This window comes from Hibiscus syriacus, unplaced genomic scaffold (assembly GCF_006381635.1).
Source record: "Hibiscus syriacus cultivar Baekdansim isolate YM2019G1 unplaced genomic scaffold, ASM638163v2 tig00110597_pilon, whole genome shotgun sequence".
Lineage (NCBI taxonomy): Eukaryota > Viridiplantae > Streptophyta > Magnoliopsida > Malvales > Malvaceae > Hibiscus > Hibiscus syriacus.
In genome coordinates this window covers 1,271,696-1,296,566 of record NW_024062795.1, presented here as the reverse complement: position 1 = coordinate 1,296,566, position 24,871 = coordinate 1,271,696, and the positions used below count along the sequence as shown (strand labels likewise).

General features: G+C 32.4%; 2 protein-coding genes and 1 pseudogene across 3 annotated transcripts; 2 read left to right on the top strand and 1 right to left on the bottom strand.

The window, feature by feature from the left end:
• Window positions 1-2,896: 2,896 nt before the first annotated feature.
• On the top strand, window positions 2,897-5,211 carry LOC120134186 (annotated as a pseudogene).
• A 1,053-nt stretch (window positions 5,212-6,264) lies between these two features.
• Window positions 6,265-9,986, bottom strand: LOC120134338 (hydroxyproline O-galactosyltransferase HPGT3-like). 2 transcript variants are annotated; one of them, XM_039150772.1, is made up of 12 exons: window positions 9,677-9,986; window positions 9,399-9,462; window positions 9,142-9,191; window positions 8,856-9,043; window positions 8,653-8,713; window positions 8,430-8,502; window positions 8,096-8,219; window positions 7,888-7,979; window positions 7,651-7,700; window positions 7,426-7,497; window positions 6,925-7,037; window positions 6,265-6,565 (listed from the first exon to the last, which is right to left on the bottom strand). In XM_039150772.1, the coding sequence occupies exons 1-12, from the start codon at window positions 9,799-9,801 to the stop codon at window positions 6,543-6,545; spliced, it is 1,035 nt and encodes a 344-aa protein (XP_039006703.1). In that variant the 5' UTR covers window positions 9,802-9,986; the 3' UTR covers window positions 6,265-6,542. The 2 variants fall into 2 exon arrangements, 1 of the variants encoding a protein (XP_039006703.1); XR_005517157.1 differs by having other exon boundaries at window positions 6,269-6,565; window positions 7,892-7,979; window positions 9,677-9,983.
• Window positions 9,987-24,113: 14,127 nt separating this feature from the next.
• LOC120134760 (ethylene-responsive transcription factor SHINE 2-like) lies at window positions 24,114-24,752 on the top strand. Its single transcript, XM_039151194.1, has 2 exons — window positions 24,114-24,193; window positions 24,269-24,752. The coding sequence occupies exons 1-2, from the start codon at window positions 24,114-24,116 to the stop codon at window positions 24,750-24,752; spliced, it is 564 nt and encodes a 187-aa protein (XP_039007125.1).
• Window positions 24,753-24,871: the final 119 nt, after the last annotated feature.

The window sequence follows — 24,871 nt, the reverse complement described above, 5'->3', positions numbered from 1 at the left end:
ATCGAACTTTTCAATTTTCATCTTCCCTTCGTCTGCAGCCATCGCTCCCACTCGAATCTGGCTTCTTCGGATCGTTTCTGACAATTTGTGTGAACCACCGTGTATTATAACACATCCGTCGACAAATTCATATCGCCGACAAAATTTCACTATTCATGAAATTTACTATTCATGTGAATAGTAATGAATAGTAACCTCGCAAAAAATTGACAAAATTCACAACCCAAAAGCTCTGATACCAGTTGTTGGGAAATAAACGAGTAACAAGTAATTTCCCTATAGCCAGATTAGTGAGAATACGAAATAAAAACGGAAAAATAATACTCGAAAAATTGATAACGGAGTTCAGCCAATTGTTCTTACGTCTCTAGACTGCTGCAGATCTTTTACTAAAGAGAAAATTTACAGGTGTTTACAAAACATACTTGAGAGAGAACTAGAATATTTTGGGATGATTTTGAAGCTAAATGGGCTAGGATATTTATAGTTAAAGCTTATGGACTAATCTGTAAATACCTAAAAAATGCAATGACTAAATGTGTGATTATGCCTTTACATTTTCAACATTTTCTCCTGCCAACTTGCACCACCGAAAAATACAACTAAACTTGACAATTGTGTTGAAATCCCACCGAAAGTACTGGCCACTTTTGTTGACAATTTAACACAAGAACTACATGATAAATGAACAACTCAATTAAAATACTATAAAGCTAGGACGGAACTAGATGAAAAGGTTATGAATGATGAATTAAGTGGCAGGGACTACTACAGGATAACTCTAAAGATAGATTAATATCGATGACAAGTTGTGGTTTATTAACTGTTTGAGTTTTAGGATATTTGTATATGTCGATTACTAAACCTAGGCTAATCATTTCCGAGACTTCATATGTCTATGGCACTTGCATAATGGTCTTGGCTAACTCGTGTGAGGCAAGGCTCTATGTCGAGATTACAAGGATTATTCTATCGAGCAATCTTCTCAAATTACTTAACCACGAATCGAATAACTTTTTTATGATTAAATTAGTTTATGTAAATACGCAAGAACATTCATCAATGGCAAGCAAATATTCATCGTGCAAAACAGTTAAGACAGTCGAATAAACCAAACAAAAATTAAACATTAAACATGAATAAAAGTATCCATGACAACCGTCCCAGTCTTAGCGAATTTAGTTCATGGTTCGACTAAAAACCGATAAGATTAAGTACAAATTCATCATTACTCTTTAATTACAGAACCTAGAAACACAAATAAAAATGAAGAAATCTGTGAGTAAGTTGTCGACTCTCTAGCATTCAGCAAGGTCAGTGCAATGTCCTGCAACTGCCAAGAAGATTTCTGCAATCGTTCGTCTTCTTCTGTTGAGCAAGCTTTCCAGACGTGCTTCACGCCTCTCATGGGGTTTCCCTTTGGTATTTATAGAATTTGCCTCTAGGGTAACATCTTCACAGGGACGGATCTCCATTCTGCACCACATATATAAATGAGATTCGGATCGAAACCATATACATAAAAGAGATTTGAAGTAGGGAAATATTTTAGGAATATATAATATATTGATCATGTCATTAGATTTTGCATACTGATTGTTTCTTTGCTATCGTTTGATGAAGTGAACCATTTTACTTCCTTCTAAATTCAGACATTACATATAGATAATTTCATCACATGCACTATAATTTTGAGTTTTACTCAAATACTCAGAAAACAGGCATTTTACAAAAAGTAAAATATATAAAATCTAAGGAATGTTATCAATCAAATGAAAGGGCAGTTGATTAACAGTGAAGATATGATTAAAACTCATCATCTAATGGAACAACGAGGTTGCTGGAGTTAGACGAAAGCAACCACAAGTATAATTTCCAGGTTGCTGTTGGACTGCTAAAATAAAATTTTGAATGGCTTGATTGTCTTTTATTACCAAATCATATTCTGCTCTCATAAACCCATCGGCCATATCACAAGACTTTGCTTCTTAGAGACTTTACTGATGAAATGAAGGGGACGATTGATTCACAAACCTATCGGCCATCATCACAGAGTGTTGGGGGTTGGGGCTGGCTGAGATAATTGGGTAAACTCTTTTAAAGGCCCATTTTTTTGAATTTCCCTATCGAGTTATCCGAAAATTAAAAAAATTGATCGAATATTTGAATTTTTAGATTAGAATGGTTTTTTTGCCCACCCCTGATTGCCTCTGTGGTTTCCAAAGTCAAAAGCTAATCTTTCTATAAGATTCTTACAATAAACACATTATTTTAGTGGTAGGGATACCAAGTAGGACACAAGTTCTTGACATTTTAACTGTTTGTTTAATCTTGTTAAGCAGAACAGTAGTGTGATAGATGATACACTCTCCTAATTGCCAACCCCTTGTTGGGCTCCACCCTTCTTTCATAGGGTTGGTGAACTGCAGACTGTCCTTTACCGGTTACATACTCAAAAAATACCTTATCTTAATTATTATTCCTTTTATTTCTTATCCATATTTGGAAGCAAGTCTCTTGTTTCAAATATTATAATCCAAATAATTGATGGGTTCTTGTAATTTATGTATTCTGCAAACATGTTCTTGGAAGTCAAAAGTTGGTTTGCTTACGCCCTTCTGTGTTTCTTTCTTTTGTTGCAATGATCATTTAGATTCCTGAGAAAGACTTACAATTAAGTGCTCACCAGCTCCAATCTGCCCCAGTAGAATAAATTATAAAACTTTATTTTATTTAAGAAATCATATGAGCCTTGCTTGACTTGGTTACTTCACCAGCAATCCATGGTTTTCAAGCTGATATCAGCAGTCCTTTCTTTGACACCAAATGGGATTCTTTTATATAATCCAAATTGCTGGACCATTTAGTCATACATTTACCAGCTGATTAACAGAAGGTAGTGCTTGTTCAATAAATGGGTTCCCTGTTTAAGCTTCTGTTGTTGTACTTATGGCTGCATTTGATGGATGGAGGCTCAGTTTTTGTGAGCTCAATGGGAATGTTATTAGTGGCACTGTTCTTGTTAATGGAACGGCTCCGATGGCGAGAACGGACGATAATTTCATATGTGCTACGTTGGATTGGTGGCCTCCTGAGAAATGTGACTATGGAACATGTAGCTGGGGAAGAGCTTCTTCTTAATCTAGTATGCTGCTTATCCCTTAAACATATGTGATACATGCATATATATACTTCTTTCTGAAATTTTAATGGCTGCATCACTTTTACAGGATCTTGGTAACCCTATATTGGTGAATGCTATAAAGGGTAAGCAATTTTGATCCATCGAGTTTAAGAAAGGGTTCAAAAACTTACCGTCACTTATTTGTAAAATGCAGCCTTTTCGCCATTGAAGATCAGAATGGGAGGTACCCTGCAAGATAATGTGATTTATGAGACAAAAGATGCTAATATTCAATGTGCACCATTTGTTAAAAATAGTTCCGACTTGTTCGGGTTTTCCAAAGGTTGCTTATCCATGTCTAGATGGGACCAACTCAACGTTTTCTTCAAAAAAGCTGGGTAAGTAAATAGCTTGTCAATTCCCAACAAGTTCATAATTTGTCTTATTTCCATTGCCTTTTGACTTCCAAACACAGGGCTATGGTCGTTTTCGGATTAAATGCACTAAGTGGGAGGACTGTCGGTCCAGACGGTTCCGCCATCGGAGCTTGGAATTCCAGCAATGCCAAATCACTCATTCGATACACCGTTAACAAGGGCTATACTATCCATGGTTGGGAACTTGGTAAACGACCTACAGGCTACAACAGAGTCAAAGCAAAATTTTGCTTTTTCCTGCATTTTTCTTGATATGACTCAATGAACTTTTGTTAACTAACAATCTGGTTGATCAGGAAACGAACTGTGCGGCTCCGGGATCGGGGCGAAAATCATAGCGGAACAATATGCATCGGATGTCAACTCTCTTCAAACCATTGTTGACAATACATATAGAGGATTGAGGTTAAGCCATTAGTGATAGCACCAGGAGGATTCATTGACACAAACTGGTTCACACAATTTGTACAGAAAACACCCAAATCTCTTCAAGTGGTCACCCAACATATTTACAACCTCGGTCCAGGTACAACAAACACAGTCTTTGATTCAGTGATCAAAAGTACAAACAAAAAAACATTAATTTTCCCTTTCTTTTTGTAGGTAATGATAACCAGCTGATGAACAAAATCCTAGATCCATCTTATCAAGATGGTGGGGGCCAACCCTTTAGAGACCTTCAAGCAATTCTGAAGAATTCATCAACTTCAGCAGTTGCTTGGGTTGGTGAAGCAGGAGGAGCTTATAACAGTGGTCAAAATCGTGTCAGCAACTCGTTTGTTAATAGTTTCTGGTAAAAGCTTGTCCTTTTCTTCTTGTTCTTTAAATTTTATCATGGAATCTTAGTTGGGAGTTTATGTAATAAAACAGGTATTTGGATCAGCTTGGGATGGCAGCTTCCTATGATACAAAAACATACTGTAGACAGACATTGATTGGTGGAAATTATGGTCTGCTCGACACTGCTACATTTGTGCCACATCCGGATTACTATAGGTAGTAGGTACTACTTGAAACTGTGAATCACTTATTAAATGCTGCAAAATATTTCATAGGTACACTGATATTGCAGTGCTCTTCTCTGGCATCGGTTAATGGGGAGCAATGTCCTGTCGACGAGCTTCGGTGGGATGAAAAATATTCGTGCTTACGCTCACTGTTCCAAACAATCTGTAAGAACATCCTTAACTCCGATTTCGGTATCAAATTCAAAGCAATGTTCATAAGACATTCATTTTCGACAGCGAGGAATCACTCTACTTCTCATCAACTATAGTGCTAACACAACCATTCGAGTCCGAGTATTGACCGAAGGTTCTGGTAGCAGTGGAAGCTTGAGTTTGCAACAGGGAGGAGCTCCTAGAATAAACTTTGCTAGAATGTCTGCAAATTCTAAAATGAATGAGAAGGGTAATAGAGAAGAGTACCATTTGAGACCCAAAGATGGGAATTTACAGAGTAAAAATGTGGTTATAAATGGGGAAATAATGGTTCTAAATTCATCAGGGGGTATCCCTCCTATGGAACCATTCAACAGGAGCATGTTCCGTCCAAATTGTTGCTCCTTCCTCTATTGTATTTTCTCATATTCCAAGTATAATACTTCCTGCCTGTAAGGATTAGTTTTTTCCTGCCATTTCCGTGATAAAGAATGACGGAGGAATGTAAAATCTAAAGGGTTCATTCTGATAGTAACATTTGTGATATTATTATAATTGTCATCATTTAAAAAAAATAGTCACGATCCTTTAATTAATAAACTAAAATATATTTAAAAACTTCAGAAAATAAAGTACTCACATAATATCTAAATACAAACAATGATACAAAGCGTTGGAAATATGGCGAGTACAAATCATACTTACGCTTGTCCCACTACCCATGATAAGTCTAAATTTTATGCTCATCATCATTGTACCATCAATGAAATTTGTACCCAATTTTACCTAATTAGATGCGAAGTGAGACGAATCCCTATGAAATCATCCCGCTAAGATCACTATATACAATTATTTCTTTAAAACATTTGTAAGTTAATGGTCCAATGACTAAAATAAAATAAATAAAAAATAAAAGTGATAAAACATAACTTTTTAAAACTAATGATGAAATAAGTCAAATCTAAAACAAAAAGATTTACTAGTATAGTTTACCCTTTAAAACAAAATACCAATTTTTATATATTTAAAGTTTTTTTTTGTTTTTCTTTAAATTCTTGTTTACAAATATTATATAATTATGAGTCTTTATAATAGAGCTTAAATTTATTTTATAATTTTTATAATTTTGATGTTTCAAAAAATATTTTAAAATACTTTAATACGTTTTTAACTTTTGTATATAAACCAGATCGTTTTATTCTAGCTTTTTTTCCTCTTTTGAGATTTTAGAGTAAAAATATGTTTAAAAAAAATTCAACAAATTTTCACAAAATGACTTAAAAATAAAATAAAATTTTGTTCATAAATATTATAATATCGAAAGCATAAAAAATCAAAGTTCTCAACTAGACATTATTTCGATCACATATAAATAATTATTTTGGTGACATGAAAAAGAACACGTCAGACTCGACTTTCTTTAACCGGTGGTAACATAAATGATTTAATTTAATAATAATAATAATTGAATGATATAATTTGATTAAAAGATTTGTGGTGTATAAAAAAATTGAAGTAAAGTTGTAGGATGTAAATAAGCCATTACCCTTTTAACATAATTGCAGTGTAATCTTCAATGGGAACAACCATATAAGGTACATCGATGAATAAAACAAAATCATCCGTCCTCCCAACCAGTAGCCACCAAATGCAGATTAACCTGTGGAAATCCCCTAAAAAAGAATGCTATATATAGATATCTACCTCTAAATGAATGATCCACCCAATGCTCTAGAAAATTCCTCACCCTGCTGCTGTATCCAGTAATAATTGTTCACAAAGGCAATCAATGCCGACAACCCACTTAGCCATCTTCTTTTCTCAAGCCACGGAACACACCTTATCTGAAAAATATTGGACAGTACAAAATATTGAGTGCCAACACAAGCTAAAGGACCTTAGATTTATGTCTTAGGTGCTCTTTAATTAAAAAAAAAAGGACCTTAAACTGTATATTCGATACATAAAACCATAACCCATTTTTACAACATAAATAAATAAATAAATAAATAGAAATGCCGAGATGCATGCTTATAACAGCCACCTAATGACTGAAACAGGTAAAGGACCCAACTGCAAAATCATAGAGATCATATGACTAAATTGATTTGTGTTAGCTTGTCTCTTTATTTTATTTTTCCAAAATTGCAATGTAAAAGCTGTAAAACGTTTGAACAAGAACATAGTATGGAAGCAAGTTCACCTTGTCTAATGCTACTGCAGCAAAGACGATTGTCATCTATATAAGTTGCCTGGACACCCATCATCCAAGATCCCACTGATATATCATCATGAGCATAACTCTTCAAAGATGCACTGCATGTAATATAAGCTAGATGAGGTGAATTCAAATCTATTCATAATTTTACGCAATGATGTCAACATTTAACCAAAGGTATATAGTTCCTTTCCAATAAATCTTTGATCATGTTCAACATTGCGTGCAAAGCAGAGTGATGATAATTGACACACAAAACAGATATGCATTTAGCCCGTCTGTCATTCAGTTTATAACACATAAAAACATGGAGGACTACACTACGCTAACATGTTTCCCTCAAAAAAGAGAACAACTCTAACATGATTTGAAGTTCATATAATACCCAAATTGTACAAATCACTGATGTTTTTCAGTTTCTGAATCTCAAAGTATGATGTATATCTCATTCTTTCAAGGTTACAGCATCAAGAAATAAAAATTAACCTGTTTATGTTGATATACTGAGCAAGATTTTTGGAAAGTATAAGAAGTGAACCAGAGGCATGCCGGAAATACCTGAAAGGAAGAACATAACTAATCATGTTACCATAAATAGAAACTGCATAGTAGCTAGTTACCGTGTTAAAGAGGATAGGAGCCCTTCTGAAGGTACATGACACTCAAACAGACTGTCGTAAAATAAAAAATAAGTTAAGCTATATAACTTACGATTTTTCATCCCCAAATTTCCACCATTCAGGTTCATACCAAAGCTTCCCCTGAATCAACAAAATTTAGGTACCCAAAAACTGAACTTAGAATCTCAGAATATAAACAACCCAAGCTCAAAGTAGCTTTAATAGAATGATCTTAAGGGAACGTAAAGACAGCCAAATATTCAGAGATAAATAAACAAGAATGTCTGAACATGACATAAGCAATAATAAACTAAGAAATAAACAATACATACTCTTCAGAAACCACATCTCCCGACTTCATGCATCCAATATAAGCACTATCCTGGCGACGTCGACGTTCCAGAAGTCCAATCAACCCCTCTTTCGTGTAGAAAAAGGAGTAGATGTTTTATTAATGTTTCAGTTAAAAAAGAGAGATAAGCCAAGAGCCAAAAAGTTGCGACACTATATACAAATGAAACGGGAAGAAACCTTACCCAGGTCAATGTCAATATTATCATCAACTTTAATGTAAAAGTCAGCATCCCAATTTTGAACAGCTGTGCTGAAGAAGTATTTCACCTTTTTAGGTAGCTCCTCTTGAGCCTCCTCGTGACCGTCCTAATAAATCAAAATTGACAAGCATGCACAAAATTTATGTTTAAGCCAGTCAAATTTCAATAAGCAAGTGGAAAGAGAAATTTTTATAAAAGACAAAGCCTTGCATCCAATTACAGAAATGTTCTGATAGTCTTTGCTATTATGCAGGACATGTAGGCCTCAAAGAAAAAAGTTCAATAATTGCAATCATATTCGAATGCCATCACTTACAAGAATAAAGAAATCCTTTGTCTTATTATTTTCCTCATCAATATGGCGATCCAAGCTATCACCTCGATTAGCACTACCAATTTCAAAGTCGTTAATCCAATTAGTGCCCACGGACCACATGTTGTAGCATTGCTAATAGCAGAGGAATGAAACCAAGAAAAGAAGACAGTAGATAATCCATATATAACCATGAGTGAAATGAGGATTGATGATTATGGAATACCTTCGACCAATCAAAAACCGTATCACTACTCCTCTTTCCTCCAATTTTTTTAAAGCGTCACCTATCAAAACCAGAATACTGTGGATAAGACATGGTTTATATAGCAATGTAGAGAAGCAAAAAAAAACTAGAAAGCACCAGAAATGAAAATAAAATCCAACAGAAGACCTAAATTCAAACTTTATAAGAAACCAGCAGCTCACCTTTAGGCATCCAAGATCCTCTAAATTTATTTCGGTTCAAGAAACTACCAAACCCGGTATAAACTCCAATAACCGCTAGAAGCTTATTTTTTGAAGACTCGTTTTGTTGCAACTGGTGCTTGAGGTAGCCTTGACTCTTAGCTAATGTCAAATCCATCTGAACTTCTGCAATCCTCCTCTCTAGATCCCTAAAAATCAAATTAAATATTCCAAAATGATAGTAAGAATCCAATTAGACCATGCAAAGTGTGAGAGAGATGAAAAGAATGAGAATTGAGAAACATACTTGCATCCTAAGACCATCAGCTTATCTTCGACGGTAAGAACCTTTGGTCTCTACCAATACAAAAACAGAAAAATCAGAGGGAAAACAGACAGTCTAGTAATTAAAATCTTATTTAATAGTAAATTGTGTTGTTAAAATGATTTTATACACACTCAAATATTTACCAACAATAGAAACAGAGGGAATAGCATAAAACCAGACGAATTTGTATGCCTTCTGAGTCCTAAATTCCTAATAAAAATATCAAAGAAAAAAACCTGTTCAATGTTCTTCTTAAGAAGATTAGCAAGCAATGTTCTGTTCTCTGCATCTTGCCACAACCTAAGTTTCACCAAAATTTCGCAAAATAAGTAAATAAATCAAACAATTCTAATTTATCAATTTATTAGCTACGAAAAAAGAAAAAGGGAAAAAACAATTATAAGCTGATTTAATTGAAGAGAAATATGGATTCAATGAGACTTTTTCCCTAAATATAATACAAAATGAAAAGAAAAAATCTCCAAGAAGCAAAAAAAAAAGGAAGATAACGAACCGTCCAGCAACGTAAAGCCAAGCGACGCAAGAGAAAAAGGCCATGAGTAAAGAAGGCTTGGATGTCTGTATATTCTTGGATCTCCAGCGTCGCTCATTTTTCGTGGTCGTTGGCAACCCCTCCATTTCCACCCTCCAACACAGATACAGAAGATCAAAAACAAAGATTTAATCACGGTCTCTAATCTCAATGCTATTCGGACAATTTAGACTGATCGAGGGCGGAGAAAGAATCTAAGCAGAATGTGGAGAAAGAAAGAGAGAAGACTTGATCTGAAATTTTGAGTTCGGGTGAAAAAACAAGAGATCGATCTGGTGCTGTGCAGAGCAGTTACCTACTTGGGGATGAAAGAGACGACAATTGGTAGCCCACTTACACTTGGGCCTAAATAAAATTTGGACAATTTGCAATTGAACATTGCGTAAAATACACAGCGACTAAATTATGTTAAAATGATCTTCTTAATCATTACTTTAAAAAATTGGAAAATGACCATTGATTTTGTCGAGCTATTATAAATTAGTCGTATTAAACTTTATCGAGATAGTAAAATATAATTCATTAAAGTTATCAAATTATTATAGAATGAACTTTGAACTTATAAAAAATTATCACTATTTTATAATGTATAAAGATTATTTTATAACAATTCGATAATTATAATGATCATTTTATAATTTCTAAAAGTTTAAGGTCTAAAGGATTATTTTTAATATGATTGAATGACCATTGTATACTTTACCCTAGAATATTACAGGAATATGAGCTGCTCGGTTACAACAAAATTCAAGTTTATTTCAAAAATAGATAACTATAGTCCATAACTATTTTTATCTTAATTGTAACTCCTAGATCCGGACTATACGTTACGATCAGATCTAGCGGATTGCGATAAAAATTTTCCAAAAACATTATTCGATAACTTAAAATCTGAATTATAATTAAAAATCTTCAAAAATATAATTAATAGCATTAAAGTTTAAATTCAATAAATTAAAGTCGTAAAAATAAAATATTTCAAAATCAGTATCGAAGCAAATCTAACATTAATAACAAAAGCAGTATTTTCAAAATATAGGCATATGTCACCCAAATTAAATGTAGCTCGGAAGATAAAACATTACAACAAAAAGTCACTATACTAATGTGTCTATCCTCCAAGTGTCAGGTACGGGTCACCTATCCAAAAAGTATCTGAAAGATAAAAATTTGGGGGAGTGAGCTAGGGAATCAGTGTGTTCCAACAGTGCAAAAATAAAACATACATTTAAGTTTTTAAAATTAGTTCAGATCACAATTATTAAAACATCAGTAGAGTTTTTAGTATAAAATTTCAGTATCGCCCTCTAACCGAACACCTTATGTAGTTCCCCATAACTGTATCCATAATGACTAACCCTAGGCCCGAAGGGCGTAGGTGCCAACTTAAGGGAGCACCTTGGGTCCATAAGGTCTTAACCTAGCCGAAACATAGGTGTCCACCTGAGGGGAATGTCTTCAGGCACATAAGGACTTACCCAATGCACATAGCAGAACCACCCTAAGGGAGTACCTTAAGGTCCATAAAGTCTTACCACTAGGTCCATTAGGCCCAGGAGCCACCCAAGAGTCGCCTTAGGTCTATAAGGAATTACCAGCTCGATCGGTCTGAACCTATATAAGGAATTACCAATTTGACCGAGCTGAACCTGCAGAGACTTCTACCAAATCCCAGAGTACCCAGAGAAAAATATTTTTCATACAGTAACCAATGATAATTGGAAATCAGAGTTCAAACATATTTATTTATCAATAAAAACAATAACCAGAGAACATGAATCAGACAATCAGCCTTACTTTAGTAAATCAGAAATCATACTTTAAATCAGATAAATCATACAGAATCAAGTCAAATAGATAGTCACATTGCAAAGCAGATAAAACAATCATTTGCACATGATTTTTCAATAAGATATTTAAAACAGGTATATGGCACACAAAGAACACACCTCGCAAAAAGTATTAGTCCGGGAGATCTATAGAGCATTGGCTTCACTAGGCTCTTCGACTGAACGGGAACCTAAGTTATTATAGAATAGGGTTATAATCGGAATAATAATCTAAACTGAATATTTAACAGGGTTACAGAACTATATGAGTATTCACGGGCTCTTGCGGACAAGCGGATCAGGAAAAACCGGGTCGAGCAGGCGAACGGTCACGAAATCCACAAGTACCTTAAATATACCATAACTTTAATTAGTCTTTGATCCTTTAGTAAAATTTGATGCACTGAAATAAATACTTAATTTACATATGCACATTCGGGTATAACGGTCAATTCAGAGGCTTTAGGGTTCGAATTTGGAAAAACAGACTTCAGATTCGGACTCAAGACATCAAAAAATATAAAATATAACTTTTTAGAAAATTTGACTGTTTGGTCAAAGTCAATGTCAACAGTCAATATTCAACTTCGGTCAAAGTCAACATGTTGGGTCAAAGTCAATAGGTTGGATCAGGTCAAACCAATTCAGGTTGACTCAAATCGGTTCAGGTTGACTCAAATCGGTTCGGGTTGACTCGGTTCGGTCTGAGTCTGTAATATCCTAAACTATGTGTTAGTGACTAAATTGTAAAATTTCAGAATCTGGTGATTAAAGTAGAATAGTTCAATAGTTCAATGATTTATTTGGAAATATTTCCTGAAAGTTGTTAGTAATTATTAAAAGAATTAAAGCACAAAATGGTCATTTGACATGAAAGATTTTTATTTCCCTTATAAGATAATGGAAACACGTGGAATCTATTTTGATTTCACACAATTCTTTCATCTTCTTCTTATTCTTCTTCATCATACGAGAGAAAGTGAGTCAAGCTTGCAAATGTAAGTTTTCTAATTAGTTGATTATTTGTTGATTTAAAGTTTGAGTTTTGATCATTAGATGATAACTAAGCTTAAGGAAAATTTAAGTTATCTTAAAATCAAAAGATAAAGGAGTTAGAAAAGATTAAAGATTTGAAGTTCTTGAGTGAAATCTAGAAATAGAGTTTATAATAAGAATTGAAAGTTGGATTTGACTTGTCATCAACCTAATTAAGGAATATGGAGTATTAGAATTGGATTTAAAACATGTTAAAAATTGGGTATGATTCTTGAAGTTCATAAAGAGGAGAGGATATTAAGGTTAAAGAGGAGATAAATGGATATAAATAAGTTTAAACATGTGTATGTGAGTTAAGAATATGAAAGGGGTTGGAATATAACACAATTAAGTTAGAATGAAGTAATGTTCGTACATAAATTGGAATTTCGGGCTAGTGTGCATCGATACACATTCAACATGTACTGATGCATCAAGGGTAAATTTCCAGAATTTTTTTCAATGTGTATCGATGCACAAGAAATGTATCGATGCACCATTTGAAATGGAAAACATCGAATGAAATTTGTGTATCGATGCATAGGTAGTGCATCGATACACACGTCAAGGAATATACCGATACACTATGGAGTGTATCGATGCATACCTTAAATAAGAAATGAAAGATTAGAGTATATCGATTAGAATACTGATATGTACCAATGTATGACTATGTAGACATCGAACGTAAGAGAATCCTAGAACGATCAATGAATTATGATTCGATTCAAAGAAGGAAATATTATAGAAGGATTGGAAATTAAGCAAAGCTAAGGTGAGTGAAATTTAATTGTACTTATGTTATTGATCAAACATGGGCTTGCGATGAGCCAGTGACAGAGTTACTATGGTAAGAAGTGACTCCTAAAGTGTTATATGATTGATTTGATTCTTATTTGTGCACGAGTACATGAAAATAAGTATATGTTATTATATGTATATGTTATTATATGTGACATGACTTATATGATTACATGAATATGCAATATGTGATATATGAACATAAGAGATTAAGTGAACGAACATAGATGACATATATATGATGATATAAGAATAAGATACGAATTAAATGATATGAGTTATATGGGAAATATATGTGAAAAAGATATAATATATATATATATATATATATATATATTTATGTGATTACATGCAAAAGTGATATGAACTATGTGACATATGAATATGAAATGAATACGTGAAAATGAGATATGAGAATATACGAGAAAATTATATGATATAAGATCAATGATTACACGTACATGTGGTACGTGACAGAAGAGAAGAAATATGTGATCATATAAAATGTGATAAAGAGCTATGTGAAAGAAGGATGTGATATGAATGTGTTAATATATAAAGTGATAAGTATAAAAATAATGCTCATGTTATGTGATATGAGAGCTAGGGGTATAGTTTGCATGCCAAGAGTCGAGGGTTACCTATGTTCTTTGGGACATATGGACAGTTACAGATTACTTATGTTCTTCGGGACATATGGAGAGTTATAGATTACCTATGTTCTTCGAGACATATGGACTGATTACCTGGATTCTTCGGGATCTATGGACAAGTCCTTCGGGACAAATTTCACATGCCACTCAGTGAGACTTATACGAGCTGTGGTGACAACAATAGTGTACAACCTCAATGTACTCGAATATCTTGAGTTCTCAGTAATGTACATGGGCTAATAATGAGATAATAACAAATACAATATATGTTATGTATATGCTTTTGGTGATATGAAATGTTTCACAGGAATTATTTGATGTTATATGTGTTTCTTTGTGAAATTATATATGTGTTATATGATATACATAAATGATAAGTATAAGATCATATGATAAATGGGCTAATGATAATGATTGTATATATATATATATATACATGCATGCATTCTGTTATATAAAATGTTATATGTAAGAGTTATACAAGACATGTCAGTTTCTCATTTCCAAAGATCAGATCAGAAAATAATTGAATAGTATGTATTTTGTAATAATGAAAGTGGTTGGCATGAAAATAAAGATTTGAATCTGATATGCTCTAATCAGTTTTGTAAAGTTATATGATTAAGTTTTGTAATGTTTTAAACGTATATATGTAAATGATAATTTTATACGAATGAAAGCTTAGAATTTTATGAGTTTTATACATGTTTTACCAAAGTTACTGTAGCAGTGCATCGGTACATTGTAGCAGTGCATCGAGACACAATTTATATTCGATGTTTTTGTGCATCAGTACACTGTAGCAGTGCATCGGTACACTGTAGCACTGTTCATGGTACTATTTATACCGTATAGTATTGTTCATAAAGATGTTTTAACCTTAAATTTTTATAATGAAACATAATTTTAATAGTATATATATTGTATTTACTTAATATAAGTCCAAATGTTTTGTTATTTTGTAAGAATATTGTTTTAAAAAGTCAATGTGACATCTCAGACTCGTATTCGGGTCGGGTACGGGTTGGGGGTGTTACATTTATTGGTATCAGAGCTACGGTTTGGCCGATTATAGGCTTAAAACGAAGTCAAAAGTGTTTTAAAAAGTATACATGGCAACACAAAGTGAAAATTTTTCTAATATGATAGTGTAAGGAGTGTAATGTCTTGTTAATAGAGTTAAATTGTTATGTTATATTAGATATATGATCATGAGAGCTTCCAAAGTGAAGCACAAGGCGATAGACTGAAGGTAATAGCAATTCACCTGCCCTGGCCAGGCAGGGAGAAGAGCGTACACCTCAGGGAGTGTCTGTATAAGATTAGAGAATGTTTATTATGATGTTGAATGATATTCTAATGTGTTTTCAATTTTTATACTTCTTTAACTAATAGAATTAATATATCGAAATAGTTAAAAGAGTTAAGATCACCCGAGTTCAAGGGTGAATTTGAGGAAGGTTCTGTTGTTATAAACCTTTGGATAAATAATATGAAGATAATGTTAGACGGTTTTCATTTCTCCAAAGTGAAGAAGTTAAATTGAGTAGTTTCGTTACTACGTGGGCAAGCTAGAGTATGGTGGACAAATGTCACCATAAGAATGTTAAAAGATCAAGTGACCTGGTTATTGTTTGTAGAAGAGTTCAAGAATAAGTACATCTATGACCAGTTTATAAGATAAATGAAGCCAGAATATACGAGCTTGAAGCAAGGGAATTACACTTACATGTGTATGAATGTAAGTTTAATAAGTTAAGTAAATTTGTTGCTGAGTGAATTTCGATTAATAATGATACATGTGATCAGTTGTTTAGGGCTTGTGCCTTAAATTAAAAGAGTGATACTGGTTTTGAATTTGTTCTCATTTCAAGAAATGGTTAATCGCATTAAAGCTCTAGAGAGATCTCAGAACGAAAAGATTGGAGAACAAAAATCTCAGATGATTAAAAGAATTAGTGCTTAATAGAATTAATCACCATCACAGAAAGGTAGAGATTTTGTTTTCAACTTTAAACCAGATATGAATTAGTTGTATTCTCCGTCAGAGAATAAAATCAGATGAGAGTTAGACATACTCAAGCAGTAGGGTCTGATATTGAAATATTAAACAAGGAGTTAATTGATAATAAGTCAGGGTTAAAGATAACCTTTGTGAATTGGGTTAAAAGTTCTGTTAGAAGTTATGTAAATTGAAGCAGAAAAAATATTTTAAATGGGTTAGATGAGTATTGAAATCTGGTAATTGTTGGAACAAGTGGAGAAAACACAAGTATAAGAATGATAAAGAATAAGGTTTTGTGCAAGTAAAGTTGACTATCAAAGTCATGAAAATGTGATAATGAGTGATAGTTGAGGATAAATATATGTGATATAAAAGAGCATGAGAGTATGAAGAACATGATATGGTTTAGTTATGTATAAGGCCATGCTGATTATAAAAAGGATAAATGGATAACGAAATGAAAGGGGTAATATTGTATATAAGCAAAAGTGTGGATATGATATTGAATATGATAAGAGTTTGCATTCTGGATGAAAAATGTTAGCGTTGGCTAACAAGGTTATGAGATGAAAAATGTATTGGAATTATAAAATTTTAAGATATTGTCAGGTTAAGATAATGAAACATAATTTTAATAATATATATATTGTATTTACTTAATATAAGTCCAAATGTTTTGTTATTTTGTAATAATATTGTTTTAAAAAGTCAATGTGACATCTTGGACTCGTATTCAGGTCGGGTACATGTTGGAGGTGTTACAGAGTCAACTCGGACCGGTTAAAACCGATTCGAGTTGACTCATATCGGTTCAGGTTGACTTGGTTCGGTCTGAGTTTGGACCAGTTAAAACCAATTCGGTCCACATGGACCGATTCTAGAAGGCTCCCAGAGCTGTGGACGAGCCCCACGCGCACTCGACGGCACGTGGCGACGCGTGAAGCGATGAAAAGGGCTCTGGTCGATGGCTGATTACTCCTACAACTTCGGTCAACCAATTACATTCAATATCTAGCCAAAAATGAATCAAAATCATGCCAAAACGAAAGAAAATTAACCAAAAATATAACCTAAGCTTACCCACACCGAAAGTCGACAAAAATGGCAACGACGGACAACGAGACCGATCTGGTTTTATGCGGTCAACGATGGTGAGTCCAAATTTGGGGGTTCTGAGGCGAGACGACAACGGAGGTGGCCGAAATCAATGAAAGAACGAAGCGACGAGGGGGTATTCAGTGCAGCTTCAACCTCTCACCCACGACGAACGACAATCGATCTGAAGCCTTCGACGGTTGGAGTTTGGTCGGGGTGGGACACCAGTTCGATGGTGGCGACGGTGCACTCTGGCGACGGCCGGATCGGAGTGGATCGGTGAGGGGTACGATGGCTAGGGTTGGGAATTGGGGATTTTTAAGATAAATTTGGGGTTGCTTATTTAAGATAAATATTTCTTTTTCTATTGAGGTGTCAATACTAGTATTTTATTAATTTAAAGGCATAGTGTCAAAAATAGCTCCTAACATTTTTCAAAATGTCATTTCGACCCTTATTCTTCATTTTAGCATTTTGACCCCCACGTTTCACTTTGGGGCAAAAAGCTCCCTCTATAGATGAAAACTATTGATTAACACACGATTAACACTCCAAAATAAGAGCCTTTTTTAACATAAAATGAAACGTTGAGGGTTAAAATGTCCTAGAAAAAAAAAGAACAAGGGGCAAGGTGATTATTCTGTCAAATGTTAAGGGTCTTTTTACCCTAAAATGAAATATTTGGGGTCAAAATGCTCCAAAAATTAAAACAGGGGTTAAATAATCATTTTAATAAATGTTGAATGTTAATTTTGACATTACCCCTAATTTAAATATATAAAGCGTAAGGTATCTAAAATTAACTTGTAATATTGATTATAATATATTTTATACATCTAGACGAAAATATTAATATTTTAAATAATTACTTTGATAAAAAAAATATTTTAGGTATATAGATGAAAATATTAATATTTTATGTATCTATTTTAATAAAATTGTCACTAATATTACATTTTGATTTTATTTTGGTTACTAATTGCCAAAAAAATTAAATTAGACGGTTATGTGTCTTGGTATTATATCAGCTTTAGTCTCCAAAACTTATACAATATACTAATTAGGTGTACTAGTTTTTTGACGACAAATAACTAAAATAGAATTAAAACATGACGTTAATGACTAAAATACTAAAAAATAATTTAGTGACAAAAATAAGAATAAGATAATAGTTAGGTGACCAAATAAAATAAATTACAGTAATATGATTAGACACATTTACATATAGATATTACATATTATTTTTATAATATTTACAATTGTTCATCGCATAGTTTTTTTTTCTTAATTGAATTAATATTTATCTAATTTGTGATATCAACTAATTAAATATTTAAAATAACATCATACATATCTTTTACTGATATAATCTATATCTATATGTCACCGTAAAAGTTATCTTAATTGTATAATAGGGTTTAATTGAGAATTTAAAAGCATTGATTACGATTTATGAGAGTTGGGTAATGAAATTTAATTCTACAAGAAAGTAAAAGGCAAGAAAGAATACAAAGTAAGTTTTAAATTTGATTACTATATATTTGTTGTGACTGGATTAGTTTTAAATTTTATAAGTTTATAATTAAGTTTAATCGAATAAAAATTTGATGTTTCATATATTATATCAATAAATTTTGTATGACATGATGTGTTATGTCCGGTTTTTATTTTTTAGTAACGACAATTGAATTTCATTAATAAAACTAAATGAAACAATCAAAATTACAATGCAGCCAAGTATAGAGAGAAAAATGAGAACAATTGCCATCAAAAAGCTCGTACAAAAATAAAAATATTAAATTAAAAAATATAGGAGAAAACGAATTTTTTTTCTTGAAAATGGTGACCGACATCAAAAGAATCCAATAACCTTCGTAAAAACACAATAAAAAATTAAAACTGGATAGAAAAATCGATGAAAAAATTAACATAAGTCCATTCAAATAAAATGAAGTGGAAAAATCCTATATAGGTTTGAAGACTTGGAGTATAGCATTAAATTTACCTTTATTCAAAAAGTAAAATAATAAATATCAATTAAAGTTTAGTGCGAAGGTTCAATGTTCTCGTAAAGTACAGTGACAGATTTGCACAGTAACCATAAATTTAGGTAAACTTTTCACAGCAACAACATATAAATAATGTTTATAATTTTCAAAATTTTAGTCTAAATTTCTTGTAATGTAGTCAATAGGTCACAGTCGATTTGCTGTAAAGTTTGATGCAGCAGTGGACAATAAAGGTTCACTAAAATAGGTATTGGATATTCTTCAAGCAACCAACAACCATCGTAATAAAATTATTACTTTTTTCTTTGATTTCATTTACAAGAAGAAGGATGTCATTTAGGGTATATATATATTTTAGTAACTAAATTCAGTTCCATGGTTTAACTTGGTACATAAACTGTTTTCTATCCAATGAAATGCCTCAACTTGGATTCTTGTACAAATTAGTGCATATATTTGACTTTTTAATCCAAATTAGTTCCTATAATTAATTAGTACGCGGGCTTACAAAATAAAGATCATTTTATAGGAAACCTATAACCAGGGACAGTAGTGGATGTAGGTGTGTTTTATGGTGGGAAAGTGCCCCCTCCCAAGCACCATGTAGATTCGTCCCTGTTAATTACGAGGTGATTGTTCCAGAAACCTTAATAATCATATGTCATAGATTTTTAGTACATTTATTTGTAGTTATATCAACCCACCACAATCAAAATTTTCCTTTGTTATGATTAAGCCACTGACTTACATTAAAAACATTCCTTGCAGTCCGTGAACATGCAAAATTTATCAGAAAATGGAGAAGAATCATGTGGGGAAACAGCTTTACTTCATTGATGTTTTGTTCACATTTTGCCCAGGAACAAGATACGTACACGTCTCACAAGAAATTTAAGGAAAAAGGAATCATAGAAAATGAGGGTTGCTATGCGAGGGGATTCACTCAAGGCATAATCACTTTTGTTTCATTTTGGTACCATTTAAAAAAAAAAATCATACCTATTCAAGTTTCATCCTAGAAACGGAACTACTTTTTAGATCTAGTAATGGTTTTGGTATGAATTGCAGCGTATTTAGAGTTCGTTGTACACCTCTTACAATCTCTTTTTGTAATTTGTTCAGGGTATGGTAAAAACCTTTTTCTGGGAATGACTTTTATGTAAAATCTGTATGTCTATTCTATTTTTATTATCAATTACTCATTATTATTCATAACATCAACCTAATTTATAAAATAAAACTCATATTACTTGTTGTAGCCACTAAGTGGCTTCCATCTTTATCTTCAATATATTACAACTTTCTACAAATCTTTACAGCCATTTTGCTTATATCTACGGTGTGCATCAAAGAAAAAGGAAAAAAAAGAAACTCATAAACAAATTGTTAGATATTGACTTCTATTTAATAATTAAGTTAAATTTTCTTATAATTGTAGTGATTGAATAGTTATCGATAATTAAGTTTATTTAGGTTATAATTTATGTTATTTATATATGTCTATTCATCTTCAAAAATATTTTTAGATATGTTATTTTCTCTAATTTTACTATTATAAATTATTTTGAACTGTTTAATTTGATATTGGATTAACATACTTTGTTCAATAGAGAAATTGTTGACCCAAAGACGAGTTGGTGGGTAGAATTATTGCGAACTTATAAATTTTAGTTGAAACTAAATGATGAGTTTGGCCATTAATTTGATGTACATATGCATTGCCTTCACCTATTCACCAATGGGAGAATGCCAACGGATGAGTAGTTAACCTACCCCCTAATTAAGAACAACATAACATTTACTTTCCAAGTAAATAATTTCTACTACTTTAACTTCTTTTTGCCGTCACGGTCCACATAATTGAATCACCTTTTTACCATTAAATATTTGGATTCGAATTTTATATCATCCTTCTCCTCTTTAAATTACAATTATCATAAAATATCACCAAATGGGAACTTAGCAAAAAAAAAATAAAAGTTTTTTTTATAAATTTAGAGTGAATATAAGTTATAGCATCTGTTTAAAGATTTTTAGTTCTTTAATAATGAAAGCTCAAACTCTTACAAACGCGATGTTTGAACTCAAGATCTCAAAAAATAACAACAAATTCCTAAACTACTAAAATCATTTAATTCGTACATTCTTAAAACATTAGTTAAAATGGAATGGAAAATACACAAATATGAAATAACCCGTAAACTTAATTGAATGTTGTTTAGACTTATATATATTTTTTATAATGAGAAATGATTGAAAATTCAAACTCTAAATAAAAAAGTGATAATATCATGTAGCAGAGTTAGGAATGAACATGGGTTGAATTGAGTCTAGTTTTCGGTCAATTTAATATGACCCAAAAAATTTATATCTTTCACTAGGGATGGGCACGGGGTGGGGCAGGGCGGGTTTTTGGATGCCCCGACCATGACCCAAAAATATTTTATTAATACTCGACCCGCTCGTCTCGATAATTTTTAGGTTTTTCCTCGTCTCGAACATGTCCCGATTTTTAGACTATAACCCCGACCTCGACCCGAATATATCAATATTTTAAATAATAAAAATTATTTTAATAATAATATATTTATAATCATTTGTTATATTTTAAATTATTAAAATAATATATTTCATAATATTTTAATATATTTTTAATAATTAAATAATATATTTTAACATTATAAAATAAAAAATATTTAAAATCCTAAATATATTATATATTTTATACTGGATTGGGTCGGGCCAATATTTTTTACCTTAAACCCTGCCTCGCCCTTCCTCGAATCTGCTTAGTATATAACCAGCCTCACCCTGCCCCAAACCCTAAAAATTCAATAAAAAAACTCATCCAATAGAGTCGAGTCAGGTCGGGACCCATCTAGTTTGGGGTATTTTGATCATCCCTTGAAAATCGATCTGATCAGGGTTTAGAATAACTTTATCTATTCCGAATCCGACCCGTCTTTTTGACATAAAACTCGAATCTCATCCGATCCGCGATAAATATATTTATAAAAATATTAATTTTATTTGATAAAAATATGGATCTAATTGAAAAAAATAATATACATAAGAGTATTATTGCAAATATCTCTAAATATATAAAATATAATTATATTTTTTAGATCGGATCAGGTCAAATATTTTCACCCTAAACCGACCTGAACCCAACTTTTTAAAGAAAAAGTCTGACCCAATAGGATCGGGTCTGGTCGAAACCTGACAAATTTGAATCATGTGTCCATCTTTAAAAAGATTCACTTTAGTGATTAAAAATATAAATTGTTATATAACGTATTACAAATTTATAGAAAACTTTTTTACTTCTTGTAAAAATATAATAAATATATATATGGAGAGAATTTACCTAAAATAGATTATAAAAATGATTTATATAAAAATAAATTAATCTCTTTTCCCTCACATAAAATTTAGAAAGATTAATCTTTTTAATTTTCTTTTAATATTCATAATTTTTCTCTCAAATTTCTCTTAAGATGTGTTTGTTTCTGAAATTTCATGATAAATTATATGAATTTTATAGAAATATTTTTAATTTAATATTAGAAATTTAAATTATTGAAATTAAAATATATCTTAACGACACTTTGATAAAATTTACTTTCAAATGATCTTATACTTTTCGAACTAAATATTATCATCAAATATTATACCAAATAATCCAAAAGTGGCATATAAAATTCTTTGTAATATATCAATAATATTATATTCTAAAAATCATATTCTTAAAAGTAATTTTAGATTATGTGAATAAAACAAGTTCTAATTAGAAGCTTGATTCAGGCTTTTTATTACTTATTATGAGATTCAATTGTGCTGTTGACAGTTGCGTTATGAAGAGATGCCATGAGTTTTAAATGACCCAAATTGCTTCAAAATCCTACCATTTTAGCCAATCATAGGAGGACCTTGCTGCCGGATGTAAAGGTTGAAGGAAACCAATAAACTAAAAGATACCTAATCCTCACCACTAAAAATTGAAATCACTTTTGCCATAAAAATCACAGTCGGCTCACTAGTTTAATAATCAACTAACTATTTAAGTTCCTATGAATATTTAATATGCCAACTCAAAAGCTAGAAATTCCCGTGCCAATGCAAGAAAAAAGAACTTTAGATCACACCTAATAATAATAAGAGTAAACAATGTATTCACTCACTCATTTATTCTCGTGATTTTATTTTGATAATCTAACTATATTTTTCAATATCATACATAATATTATGTTTTGATTGCATGCAATTAATTTTTTTTCCAATGATGATATGACATTATCTTATAGTGAGATATAAACACCACTGTTAATTTTTTAATAATATGTGACCAAAACATAACATTATGTATGATTTTGAAAAAAAAAGTTGGGTGACCAAAACTAAACAACAAGAATAGGTGAATGACTAAATACATAATTTACCCTGATAATAACTCATTCATCCAAAGTTATCTCTTACATACAATTCATCCGCAAGAATATGGTATTATGATTTTGAAAGAAAATAATGTTACTACGATTTTGAAAGAAAATAATTAAATGATCAAAATAAAATTATGGGAATAAATATGTGACTAAATACATATTTTACCATATTAATAACTCATTCACCCAAAGTTCCATCTCTTTCGTACAATTCTTAGCTTTCTAAATGGGTCGAAAACTTTACTACATACGTAGTTGATAATGAGAATATGTTTACGTGCGTACGCAATCACTAACTATAACCGCTACAAGCGAAGAGAATTGTCAACATGATATTATTAATTTATTCTTTGCGGTTGCGAAACCTAGTTTTCTGACATGTCTGCGTAGGTGAAAATCTTTATTGCTCATAGTACTAATTACTCGGAGTCTCCGGTTTCCATTCAATCCGCCGACACCAATAATTCCCATGGCCTCTGCTTCCATATTTATGAGGATGTCCGCAAGGTTTTCTCTCCAAAAATAAGACATGGTACAGACAAGGAAGTTCAGAGGTGTCCGGCAGCGTCAGTGGGGCTCTTGGGTATCCGAGATTCGCCATCCTTTACTGTAAGCCACCCTGCCCGCATATTTATATGTATATATATATTGTGATTTTGATTGTGTTTTTTATATCTTGTACAGGAAGAGAAGAGTGTGGCTAGGCACATTCGAGACGGCAGAGGCGGCGGCGAGAGCATATGATCAGGCTGCCATTTTGATGAACGGACGAAATGCCAAGACCAATTTCCCTGCCGCCAGTGACGAAGATGGCGGTCGTAAAGTAGATGAGACTCCATTGCCGGGCAATGCTCTTTCTGAGGTTCTCAATGCTAAGCTCAGAAAGTGTTGCAAAGACCAATCTCCATCCCTCACTTGCCTCAGGCTCGACACCGATAATGCTCATATTGGAGTCTGGCAAAAACGTGCAGGCACTCGTTCGAGTTCCAGTTGGGTCATGAGAGTTGAGCTCGGGAATAAAAAGATGATTACACCAGCACCTGCATTATCACAGGAGTCGTCATCGTCGCTGCCTAATGTAGCTGATAATATTGAAGGCGAAAGTCATGTAATGGGAGAAGAAGACAGGATTGCATTGCAGATGATTGAAGAATTACTCGAGAAATGAAAAGAAAGGATATAACTTACTATAGAATTCCATAATTTAGAAGTTAGCCCATTTATTTTAAATAATCGAGAAATGAGAAACTAATTCCATTGCAAGTTAACATATGAACTCGAATTGTT

Bases quoted from the DNA above. Each gene is read 5' to 3' on its own strand.
- LOC120134760 (XM_039151194.1), top strand. From the start codon at position 24,114: ATGGTACAGACAAGGAAGTTCAGAGGTGTCCGGCAGCGTCAGTGGGGC. The intron at 24,194-24,268 runs GTAAGCCACCCT...TATCTTGTACAG, and splicing joins GAGATTCGCCATCCTTTACT to GAAGAGAAGAGTGTGGCTAG.
- LOC120134338 (XM_039150772.1), bottom strand. From the start codon at position 9,801: ATGGAGGGGTTGCCAACGACCACGAAAAATGAGCGACGCTGGAGATCC. The intron at 9,192-9,398 runs GTTTTTTTCTTT...TTGTATTGGTAG, and splicing joins TTAAGAAGAACATTGAACAG to AGACCAAAGGTTCTTACCGT. The intron at 7,498-7,650 runs GTAAGTTATATA...TCTTCCTTTCAG, and splicing joins AAATTTGGGGATGAAAAATC to GTATTTCCGGCATGCCTCTG.